Genomic DNA, 13,104 nt, shown 5'->3' on the forward strand with positions numbered 1-13,104 from the left:
AAAGAAAAGGACTTGAACTATATCTTACAGAAAGTATACTTTAAATGAATTCTCTTCCCTCCATTCTATGATCTGGTTTTGCAGATTTGCTCATAAACCACTGATAATATATGATTATCAAAATAACACATTCAGACAAAGAAACTTTCAACATGTATTTTGCTTTGGTCTTGTTAGCAATGGAGTATCTCTTTTGCATATCATACAGTGCAAATGTTTATGCAGTGCTGAATACACGTATTTTAATAAAGTCTGAATTTACTGAACGGAAGACTGAACTATGTTGTGTCCTTTTTAAGCCTTCAGAATACAGTGAATCTAATTATATATGTTGCTCTTACTTTGAAAATGTTATTCCGTTTTATAATTTTAATAATGACTTGTTTATACTGGGAGAGAGGCATTAGATTGAATTGTTGCCTGTGTTTAGTCTCATTCATATCTGCATGTATACATTCATAAATTGTGACATAATATAATACATTTTGAACCCAAACCTCGCCGTGTGAGCCGGGCACAGAACTGGAGGTCAGCTCTTTTAACCGCTCACCTTAAGTCGAATTTTGACCTTTTTTTTGTTCTTTCGATAAAGGGGACGGTGAGTGTGTGAGTAGTGATTAACGTTATGGCTGTGGACTAATAAGGGAATTAAAAGTTCCCCAATAAATAACTCTCCCACACGCACGGGGAACAATGGGGTGGCTGGAGGTTCGCCCCTGACGGGTGCGGACAGGACGGGATGAACATCTGCAGCCGGGCAGCCTCCGAGCCCGCGCTGGGGGACCATTCCCACATTCTCCGCAGCGCTCTCACAGGATGTCTCCGCTGGAGCTGTGCTGACGGGATTTTCCTTAATGCTGATGACTTTGGAAACCTTCCTTACAGGCATTTCCTCAATAAAGGGAGGGTTATAGAACAATTAATAAAACATTAAGCTGTTTTGTATTTTTTTTTTTTTCTTTTTTTCTTTCCTGGTAGTATTTCTGTTTTAAGAAAGATGCGGGGAGTACCCGGGCTGGTGAGGATCTGTTGTTTCTTTTATGCTTTAGTAAAAACTCTTGACATGGGGCAGATGCGGTGAAACGGTAGCGCTTCAGGTTGATGGATTTACATAAATAGGCTGTGCCAGCTCTTAATGGCTTTGCTCTGCTTTTCCTCACACTTTGGTCAGAGAGAAATCTCTGTTGTCCGCTGTATTCCGCCATTTCCCAAAAAATACCTGAAAAGGTTTTGGTCCTGAATAACACCATGCCCCAACGAGCATCCCATTGTGCAGACTAAACCTGCATCCTCAAAGCACTGAAACCCAAGTGTGTAATTCCTACGTGGGGAACCTACCGAGTTTTGCGCAAGCAACTCTTGGCAACAAAAAATAAAGGAAAAAACTTTGGTTTCAGAGCCGGCAGGAGCTGAGCTGGTTTGGAGCGTGGGCAGGATGAGTTCCTGCCCCTTGCAAAACGCGGTGGAGATGTCACCCTCCATTCACTTGTCTGAAAACGCGCGGGGCTGCTGCGCCCTGGATCACGCTCCGTGGCCACGTGCACCAGGGCTCTGCTAAATAATCCTGGGGTAAAGCACTGCACAGCTCTGTGCCTCAGTTTTGCCATCTGTAAAATGGTCGTTTCGACCTGCTGTGTAAAATACCTGGAGATCTGCTCTGGTGAAAAGATATATATATATATATATATATATGTAAAAAAAACCACCCAAAACTGATGTATCATTATTATCACGGTGGTTTACAGAAGTTCAGACCAACGGAATATGCATGCATATTTCCACCAAATATTGTTAGGCAGTGAAACAGCATTATCAGGGGATTGAATATTCTTTTGATAAATATTCCCAGTGAGTGGGTCAAAAATGTAAATCGACTTCTATTCAGACAAACTGGGGATTTTTTTTCATGATAAATGGGCTCCTAATTACTCTGCTACAGCCATCTTTGATGGTAATTTTTTTTGTTTATGTGAAAAAGAGTGACATTATTAATTTTACCAAAATGCTTGGAAGTGGACTCTGGAATCACAGGTATATAACAAATGTGTAGATTCGAGAATGGAGGTACCAGATATAAAAATACTAATACCAAAATAGAAATAGAAACTGAAAATAACAGGAATTAGTTCTCATGTTGCATTCATTTGTTTTCAGGGTGCTTTGATTTCCATTTGAACTGTGTCTTGTAACACTGAGTTTCCTGGCTTTTCTTAAGTTTTGTCACATTCCTGTTATTTTTGCACTATTTGTGTTCGGTGGTTGCATTGCTGAGACAATATCTCGTTTGTTGTGACATATTCAAACCAGTTTTCAGACAGAGGTTCAAAACTCCTCAGTAACTCAGCACTCCAGGAGATAATTCTTGGTCCAAAGCAAAAGCAGTAGGAGAGAAAATAGAAGCAAATCATCTGTCTGGCGTGTGCTTTACTTACCTGTGTGTGCCCATGCCCTCCCCAGATCACGACAGTGTCAGGAAACGAGTTCCTCCTCCAGTCGGATATCGACTTTCTCATATTGGATTGGTTCCACGCTATCAAAAATGCAATTGACAGATTGGTATGTATTTGTTTTGGCTGTTACCTTTATTAATTAAGATGTAGCAATTTCAACTTCATTTGCTTAGGCATCTCTACAGGTTTTAGGCAGTCAGCAGCTAGCTAGACATTCCTTTCTCTGAAGGATATAAAAATATGTATGCAAGTCTACTAAAAAATGTCAGATAAACAAGGTTGTTGAACAAAAATGTCATTTGATTCTTGCCTCGAAACGGAACGCTACATTTATTTCTCTGAAATAACAAGGACATTGGTTTGCTGAGGGTTGTAAAAGCACACAAGCACTTAATAACTAATGAATTTTTGCATTTTCTGTTTATGCAGCCTACAGTATATAATCTTCAATAGAACTATTAATACATTTGAGCCTTTTATGATTTTTTGTATTACTTATTCACAAGAATAACACTAGCAAATAATATTCCTTTGTAACTGATTGCTGTTATTCTCCCAGGAAGGCTGGGGGTTTTCTACTAGAAGTAAGCAGGGCTGCGTTTTATTAAAACAGTTTTTAATTACCAAACCAGATTCAGCTGTAGCTTTTTCTTTCTTTTTTGCCACTCTCAGTACAAACTCCAAATGTCTTCCTCCTATCCCTGCCTGATCCAAGAACATATTTTTTTTAGAGGGCACTGACTTTTCTTGTTCGCTGCAGAATCTGGTGAGAGAAAAATATCCCCATTTCTTGCATTTTTCAGAGGTTTTGCTGCAATGGAATTGGCAGAGCGGGCAAAGGCCGCCTCTTTGAAAGGGTTAATCTGAACACGGCTACTGTTTCCTTAAAGAGCTACAAACATTATATTACCCTGAGGCTATAATCAGCCAAGGAAAGTTTGATCTGATGATGTATGTCTTCATATTGTGCATTTCATTGGGTGTGTGAGGATATTGATATCCTACTGAAGATTTTGGGGTGGAGTTTTCCGTGGAGACTCAGAACACTTTTTTTTTTTTTTTTTTCCTTTGCATGTTATTCAGCTAAACATCTATTAGACTTGATTTTTTTTTTTTTTTTTTTTTTTTTTTTTTTTTTAGCGCAACTAAGGTAATATTGTGGCACCAGCAGCTCTGAACGTGCAGCCAACCGCAGCAGCAGCGGCTGGTGGGGCACAACTTGTAAATGGTGAGGGTACCCACGGGCAGGGCTTGTCCCGGCGAAGGTTTGCCTTCGCTTATTGCGCAGGACAGGATGCCACCACGAAGAGCCCGGTGACCCTTTCATACCTGTTATTGATTTCAGTTTTAAAACTTTGAATGAGTGTGGGAAGCCTTGCAGCTTTCCAGGCCGTTGGGCTGGCTAAATCTCACCTGACCAAACGCCGTGGGAAGAGACGTGTGATTAGCCAAAATATCATCTCCTTTTTCTTTTCTTTTTTCTTCTTTTCTCCATTAATGGTCCCTGTCGCTTTGTGTGCCAGTGAATTAGAGCAAGAGAGAAGTTGGCCCCTCTTTCCTAAGCTTAGACCGGCAGAATTCAACCCCAAATTTGTAAGGTTGTTGGAAGCAATTGTGCTTGCAAGAATATTTATTGTAACTATCTAAACCAGAAAGGCAATTTAAACAACCTTCCTCTTTGCGAGCATTTGGAAGTAGCCTGCAATGTGGAAATAATTTTGGTCTCTAAAGCCTAAAGAAGTAGGCCTTTTGTTTTCCTCACTTAAATGGGAATTTATCTCAGAAATTAAGATCAGTCTGTCAGGGCCATAAAAGCTCTGCCATATGACAAATTTTGCATTACACTTTCCTTAAATTATATACTCACTGCATCACTTGCTGTGTCCGTGTCTGTTAGCTTCTGATTCTGTACTGGCATTCTGTAATCTCTTGCTTCGTTCTTACAAATAGTAATTTTATTAAAAGCACACACATATGTATATACATATATATATATTCTTTTCCCAGCAAAAAGAACGGAGTTGTACATCGAGAAATTTGGAGTTCAAGCTCAGAAGATCCTCCAGCATCGAATTACTGAATAGCTTAGACACTGAATCCAAAGAACCAAAGCCTGAAAACAGAAAATCTTTAAGTAAGGGGTTTTTTCTCTTCTCATTTTTTTTTCTTTTTTTTTTTTTCCTTTCCTTTTTAAATAACTATGCCATTACAGGGTGAGATAATTTTTATTACATACAGAATGTAAGGAAGATCACTGAGAATTTTAAAGCTGAATGTGTTCTGTGCTGATATACATAACTTGCATTTAAGTAAAGACAGTTACTAGCTCCACACTTTTAAAGGGTGACATTCTCTCCTAAGCAAAATAAATTTGTTTAGGAGCAAAGACATTTATTCAAGCCATTTATTTTTAAAAATAAGCAACATGAGTCCTATGTTAATGGTCTGTTGCAGTTGCTTTGTTTCCATTTTAGTAAAATACCTCAAATTGCCAGAGTAATTTTCTCTGCTGTATATTTATACACTGAATTGCTGAAAGACCTGACATATCCTCTGTTGCCGACAATCAGTGATATATCTATAATTTTATAGAAGGTAAATTCCAGGGATCGAGGCTGATTTTTGTCAGTGTGATTAGAAAAGAAAGTGATCTAAAACTAGCAGGGATGTGTTTTCCTCCACTGAGACTTTCCTTTTCCAGTTTGTGCCGAGATGCTCACGAGATCGTGGGCAGTAGATGCAGGAGCTGGTGGTGACCCTGAATCACTCACTCAGCTCTTTTTTTAATTTCACCCTCTCTCTCGAATCTTTGTTTTTCTTCTTTGTTTGGCGGGAGATTCACATACTGCTTCTAATGGAAGCGCCGTGACAGCTTTAGACTCGCATGCTGCTACGAGATACCTATAGGTACTGAAGTGCTGTGCAGGAATTTGCCTGCACACATTTCAGTGCAGGATCAAAGCCTTAGATGTTACGAAAAGAGTTGCGTTAGAAAGACCCAACGTAGCTATTTTTAATGATAATTATCCATGCAATCATAAATATATGCACACATGCGTGCGCCCGTACACACACAAATACAGAGATTCATTAAATAGTCTCTTTTTGCAGACCAAAGCTTTTTGTTGTTGTTGTTTTCCTATTATCTTGGAGGTTGGGGGGGGGGGTTAATGTTTTTCTTTCTGTTATAAAATATAAAGTAGCCTGAATGTAGCTTGTGAAAAATTGTCCCAATATCTTTGTACTGTGTGTTAAGTTGCATTTCTCAGAGGAAGAAAAATAAGACTGAGAGCATGGTAAGTTCTGAGGGCCTGATTCTGCTCTTACTGTAGCTAATAGCAAAATGCCCATAAAGTGTCTCAGCACTCGGGGATTTTTTATTTATTTATTTAGACTTCTCACATATCTTTAAATGATAATTTGTCAGACAAAACAGAAAAAAGCAAATACGAGCAGTGACAGAGACTTAGTCTACGTTTCTTTTCAAACCATGGAGAATCCTGAATAACCTCCGTTTTGTTAAAGGCTACTTAAACTATTAAAAAATGTGAAAATATCTGCTGTGAAATCTCACTGAATCCAAGCTTGCATTTAAATACTGTAGATTGGATTGCTTCTAAAATATGTATTCAGAACTTTTTTTTGGCCCCTTGAGATCAAGCAATTATGTGGAATTAGAAAAATCATATTATTCACTTACTTATTAGTAGTCTAAGCACAAACTGTATTGTCAGTTTTCTGCCTTTGGCTTTCTGTGCCCTTAATGTTCACACAAGTATCGTAGCCAGAATTATCGGCAGCTAGAGCCAAAATTGCTTTAAAAAGGCATGAGAACTGGTAATGACACATTGTTAGCAGTTAACAGGTGGTCGTTTCATTGTCCAGTTTGACTGCAGAGCACAGAGAAGATATGTGCAATATCTGCGAGTGTGTTTATAAAGTTCTCACAAAGTTTAACGATTTTATAATTTTATAGTGCTCTTATATTATTGACTACTGCCGATGCCAAATCCAAACAAAGGAGATTTTTTAAAGATGGCTTAAAACTCCTCCAGTTTAGCACGCAAGACGAGCAACCGATGTGTTAGCAGGCCACCACCCCCTCCGATACTCTTTAATGAGATGTTCAGACAGTTCAGACTCATTTGTATTTACCTTCTCTACATTTTAAGGGCTGCAAAAAGTGTCCAGTTTTAGACTTGGTACTGCAGTTTCATTGGGGTTTTTTAGCAGCACAAGTATATAAAGGACAGGTATATTCTAACCAAAGTACTCCAGTAATTTACTCTTTCATTTCAAACTGGGGAGACCGCCCCTAGAGACTTAGTAGCAGGAATTTGGTTTTTATGTTTAATCCTAATTGCTTCTGCTTACACTACAAGGACAAATGGTAATTCTCAGTTATGCTTTTTGAGCTGTAGACACTGATTTCATTGAAAATTGGGCTCAAACTGCCAGGCTCAATTTCCAAAGTTCACAGAGTGTCCGTCTTCTTGGTCACGCAGCTTTTCAGTGGCTTCTCATCCAGTTTGGATCCAACTCATGTTCTAATTGAAGTTTTCTTGAGCTAAGAAGAAACCAAAGATGGCCTTGGGGAACACTACCAAAATATGTAAAACTGTGATCCTGCTCTCAAATACATGGGAAGAGATTACTCTTTATTTTATGATGCCAACTATTTCACTGATTTAATTTACGCAGCTAATGCTGGGTCAGAAAGAACACGTTTTTCACCCTAGCAACCTCCCCCATTAGAAGAAGTATACATTTGGTGCAAGAAAACTGCCTTGCAGCACCGCTCCTTTTTATGCAAATAAGCCTTGTTCTAAACCAATAATTTTTAAAATTAGTGGCAGACTTCATAATTTCCAAGTAATTTAGTTATCATTCAGGCTGTAGGTTTTGGGCTTTTTCTCCTCAGGTTGCCAAAAAACCTCCTAATTAGTGCCAATTATAATTGGGTCCGCTGGTAGGTGGTCTGCCACGTTAATTTTATACCACATGAAACCAGGCACCTGGGTTAGACTGGAAGTAGAGATGTTGTCACGGCACACGGGAGGTAGGGAAAGGCTCTGTGCATTGCAAGCTTCCCAGAACTCGTTCAGCTCTCCCAAAACCAAGAGACCTTACTGTGCGTATGGACTCCGGGACCTGTCAGGACAGTTATGTTGTGGGCAACGAAACCAACTCCACGCTTTCCGCTAAGCCCCGCGTTGCTTTTTTCTGTCCGCGCTGGCTTTGAGGTTTGCATTTTGGCCATCATCTGGGAATTTTTGTCACTCAGGAGTGACCTCTTGTGGAAGAGCCTGGGTTGGAGTCGCTATCGATTGTCGGAGGGGATCAATTCCCCTTCTACTCCCCCTTTTCCAGATGGAAACAAACGGCTTCGCAGTAGGAAGAGTGCCCTTTGGCTACCGTATCAATCTGAGGGCTGCTCTTGTCAAAATGCGCAATCACAAGCTTGATAATGCAATCCATTCCCAAAGCACTATATTTCCAACCTGTTCTCCATCATTTCCTTATGGCGTCACATTTACTCAGTTCATCACATTCTTATTAATATTTTAGGTTTCCTTGAAAGTGATGGAATTCTATTTTTATTACAAAAGCAACAAGAATAAATACTAATTGTTGTCAGTTATTTCCTTATGTAGTGGGAACAGTAATCTGTTCCTCAGCTTTAGGTTGCCAAAGCAAAATAATTAAATATTTTAGACATTTAAAAAATCTGTGATATTAGATAAATGCAATTTGATCTCCTTGTTTGCCACATAAAAGCTGGAACTGCCTGAATTGATAAGATTGAATTGCATTATTTTTATTGTTTCTACTCGCATATTTTTCTTATCTTCAAGAACACTTTACTTAAAACCCGGTGGTTAGTCATGCAGCCCTGCGACAGATCCTGGAAAATCGCCTCCATATTTGAATTCTAGCTTGAGGTGCCACAACTAGAGCTTCAAGATTTAAAAAAAAAGGTTAAAAAAAAAAATATATATATATGTGGAAAGGAAAGTCCTGATGGCCTGTGCAGTATTATTGCTATTCATGATCACTTTAGTGTCTCGAGAAGAGCAGCCAGGGACCCGGGGGTCATTGTGCCAGACACAATGTGACACCGAAGTAAGACAATTCCAGCTCTCAGCCTGAATAAGGACAAGTTGCAACAGGTGGAAAAAGTGGACAAAAGCAGGGGGTGGAAGGAAAAGTTGACAGCCAACCCGACATGTCATGCATATTAAATAGCAGGCTTGGGATTCCTTTCCGCTCTTCGTTAGGATTGGGGTCTTAGCCCTGCCACCCTGGCCACCGGCCAACTCAAATAATGATATTTTCCTAAATTCCTCTTGCACTTTCAACAGGGAGCGATGGGTCTTTTTAATCCCAAAAGGCGATGCGTCTCTCCGGGATGCCGCAGCCCTCGCACGCTTCCCCGGGGAATGGCCGCAGGGCAGTGTCTGGGAATATGCCTCCTAACATCTTTTTAATCAAGAAAAAAATAATAACCTCTAGATCAAAATTTTGACTTGTCTTCAAAAGTATTTGCTACAAAGTCATCCGGGCTCTGAAATCTGCTTTGGTTTCTTAAAAGATAGAGTTCAAGTCAGGCACCCCGTCCCCAGTATGCAGCCAAGGACTCTGTGCGTGCTTTAAAATTGCCCAAAGTAGCTTTTCTCATTTCACTCACTTTTCATACTTCAGAAGGCTGAGTTTTGAAACTCGAAGCACGGCATGTAAATATTCCTAAGTAATTACTAAAACATCCAGAATCATCTCTGAATGCAGTTTGTTAGATAATTAAGACTGTACAATGTGTGGGGGGGAAAAACCAGCAGCAGAAATCCATTTTGGTCTCGGTGGACGTGATGGAAGAAATGGAAAACTCCGTGGATTTTTAACCCTTTCTGGCTCCGTATGGTGCTTGCCCCTTCCCTGGCTCAAGCTTTTTCTGGGGGCTTGCTCGAGGGTTTAAAGTTTGTCCCCACACACGACTGGATATTTCTGTGGCAAACACCGCCTTGCTGAGGCTATTGTTTCTCTGCAGAGGGAAGGGATGGTTACCAGGGCACAAACACACGTATTTGCAAGGCTTCAGCTGCGTAAGAGCAGGAGGAAAAAAAGCCAGAAACTTATTTTGTTGAAAGCATCATTTAGAGATCCTAGAAAAAGGCCACCTAATTACAGGCAGTGCTGAGAGAGGAGCCTGGGTGATTTTTCTGTCTTCTTTTCTAGTATGTGAAGAGGATGGAAGGTTGGGACACCGTATCTTGGGATGTTGTGAGAGGTTTTACTGGCTCAGCCAAACTTGTCGAGGGCCAGATTCTGTGGTAACTCACGGAGGCCTTCACCTACGTAGGGTTACTTCTGTGATAAGGGGGCTAATTAGAGCAGCGGAAGTGGGAAATCGCTCCATTTCTTTGTTAGCTCTGATGAGGTCTGAATTCTTTCCCCTTCCCAGCCCATTTATTTTAGTTAGATGTGAAGTTGAAAGCCAAAGAGATGCCATTTAGGGAGTATTATTGCATTACAATGTTGGCATTACGTATAGGTCAGTTTTATTACTTTTAATAAACCCAAGAAATACAAAGCAGTGATGTATATTAGTGCAGCATTACCAATGACAACAATTAAAAGGGAAAGCAAAATGAAAACTATATGCAAATATGCAGTTTCTTACTGCAGTGTTAATTTTGTCACTTTGCAGCTTGTATGTTTGTGGCATTTATTTTTATTGCATCAACAGGAATGCAGTCAGCTCCAGATACTGAAAAAAGCCCACAAAAAGAAAATGCAACACAATGTTTATGGAGGGTGGCAGCATTCATTTGGACTACGGGGACTAAACTTATTTTTTGACATATTTTTACTCTTGTGTTTCTCTGCAACATTTACTATAGGTATGCTCTTTTCTTAAAGCTTAAGAAAATACTGATTCAGCAACAAAGAAGTAATAATACTGGCATTTGGGAAACAAACCGTGCCAAATTCAGAAACAAATTGTGTCACTTCCACTGATAATAGGAGATTATGTTGCACCCAAAATCACAACTGGCTGTGACTAGTTCTTAAAAAAAAAAGGATTTTTCCTGAATTTCAATATCCTGTTTCCATCAATTATAATATAATGTTTCCTTAATTCTTTGTTTTATTTCTACTTCACTTTCCAAAATCCTTCCAGAGTTTACTATTTGGGTTGAAAAAGCATATTTTTAAATTGGGCATAACCAACTTCCATATAAACATTTGGCAGGGAAATCAGTGCATGTTCACTTAATTCATTTTTATTGAACCAAGTCCAGATTTTTAGTCAGGAAAAAGTTAGATATTAATCATATCTGAGCAGGATCATTAAATTTTCCTTTACCTACTAGAACAGCAGGGTCATTATAGAACCATGAGAAGTTAGCTCACTTATTAATCTTTACAATTACATAAAAGTGATCATTTTTATAGTACTTAAGAGTAGCTCTTACCCATTACGTGAAGAGTATGTGGGAATATTACAATATAATATAATGTATTATTATAGATGTGACCTGTGACTCATTGGTCTGCTCACTGACACACAACTCTCTGGAAAAGTTATCTGTTTGAGCTTGGATAATCTTTAATTGTTTCATATTCCTTGTGCTCATTTATAGGGCATACTAGTAAATAGAGAGCTAGTCACTGAGTTATTAATTACCTCATTATTACTTAATTATCACTATTGCATACTTCATTTTTATGGAGAATTATATCATAAAAGAAAGTATTTTATACTGCCCACCACAGTTAAGTATGAATGACAGTGATAGCTAATGTAAGATTGAGTTAGTTAAAGAAAATCAATCAGAAACCCTCACTATAGATTACTATCCGGTTTCTTCTGCCTTTTCCAGCAAACGCGTCTCATCTTTGACTTTGAAACCCAACAGTTTAAACTGGGTTCTTGTTTCAGTGGACTAATCCCCTTTCATAAATCATGTTCAAGTGCTGAAATAATTTGCACATCGTTTAAAGAGTATTTGCTTTGAAACATTCACCTCAAGCCCTTTTGTATATCCTTTCTCTCTAAAGATTTGTAGTATTTGTTTTGTTCTCTGAGGTATAAAAGACCTGGGTAAACTTTATTCCTGTTGTTTCAAGATTAGTGAAATAAAATGCATATTTATTCAACTGGGACTGAAAGGAGCTTTAGTAAAGACGATCATACATATGACCCATGGGAATGTTATAATACAAAATGTCTGTCTTAAAATCTCTTTAGGTTTGTTCAAAACAGTACCGAAGGACTTAAGTTTAAAGAAAAAAAAAAAGAGTTGCAAATCCATATTTCTTCTTTGGAACAAAGAAGAGAGAGACACCATATATTTTTCTTAACAAAATAAACTCCTACATGAACACTCAAGATAAATTTGATATGGAGGCAAGCAGGGACTTGGATAGTCACAATTACGTTAAGTATTTTCCTACTGAACTACACATACTGACGCCATTTAAGAAAACTACGTTTTGGAAAAATGTGTAGCGGTTGTTTCAAACACGCATTTGCTTCAGAAAATGAAATCATGAGCATTTTAGGTATTATTGGAGTCAAGCAGTTGTGCCCCTTCCATGTACTAAAAGTAAGGTTGACTCCTGTGGTATGAGGAAAAGGTACTTACTCTGACTCTATCACTTTTAAGCCCCAAAACCCAACATGTCTTGCACTGATTTGGTGCAGCCTCTTAATTCCTTACTAAGTAGACCTTTGTTTATATTAGGAAGTAAAACTAAAGTTTGATGTATATTGTGCAAAATGTCGTGATTTTTATCATTTAAAGCAATAGGCAAGGCACATCTGCTTGACCCTCCGTCACCTGCGTCGTCAGTATATCCCCATTTTTGTACGTCTCCATATTTTGCCTCCATGGGGAAAGAATATAGGCTGGCAACTGATAACACCTCAATAGATGTAGGCATTTTCACTGGAAATATTTTAGGCTACGGCCTTTGGAGAGAGGTCAGAATTAGAGCAAGTGAGAAGGACTGGCTGAGCTTTGTTCTTTGGGAAGGAAGAGCGAGCCCAGCTTTCTGTCACTCCTGTGAGCCTAATTCTGAAGCCTCTCATGGTAATTATTGAAATGCCTACCCCAATTGCAAGTTTGTAGCCAGAAAAAAATGATTCTCACACTACACTCTATTCTGAGGTTTCACTACTATTTATAACTAATCCAGATGCGATCCTCCTGTTACTTTGGGAGGAATGCGACAGAAATAAGGAGGGGTTTAGGTTATAAAAGTCTAAATTAAGCTCAATTAGAAAGACAGTAAATCAGGCTTTAGATAGGAATACCTGCTGCCCAGACTCACCTTTTTCCCCATGGTGAAATCATTTAAATGCTTGTACCTTCCAGGTTGGAGGATGTATTTAATTTAAATTATGACCTCCAATCCCAAATATTTAAAGACCGGCTTAATGGATGAACGCATGGTACTGTCCCCTGGACAGGACGTATTAACGCTTTAAAAAGGGATGTGCTTTGTAGGATCTCCTATTTGTTCCACCAGCTGCCTGCTGACGTGCCTCTGAGAGCCAAAGGGTGGAATACCACTGAAGGGTTAAATGCTGTATTGTTTCTCAATTAAGTAAAAGGTTCCAACTAGCTGGCTTTAAATATTGATGCTGAAG

The 13,104-nt window shown here is 39.0% G+C and overlaps 1 protein-coding gene across 5 annotated transcripts in view; it reads left to right on the forward strand.

Moving 5' to 3' along the window:
* The window catches only part of ARHGAP15 (Rho GTPase activating protein 15), a 331,480-nt gene that overhangs the window by 166,105 nt on the left and 152,271 nt on the right, over window positions 1-13,104 (forward strand). For all 5 annotated transcript variants that reach the window (XM_030018687.2, XM_041124393.1, XM_030018685.2 and 2 more), the window contains 2 exons: window positions 2,458-2,556; window positions 4,458-4,584. In XM_030018687.2, coding sequence (XP_029874547.1) covers window positions 2,458-2,556; window positions 4,458-4,584 — 226 coding nt within the window. The remainder of the gene's footprint in view (window positions 1-2,457; window positions 2,557-4,457; window positions 4,585-13,104) is intronic.

This window comes from Aquila chrysaetos, chromosome 6 (assembly GCF_900496995.4).
Source record: "Aquila chrysaetos chrysaetos chromosome 6, bAquChr1.4, whole genome shotgun sequence".
In the NCBI taxonomy this organism is placed as follows: Eukaryota; Metazoa; Chordata; class Aves; order Accipitriformes; family Accipitridae; genus Aquila; species Aquila chrysaetos.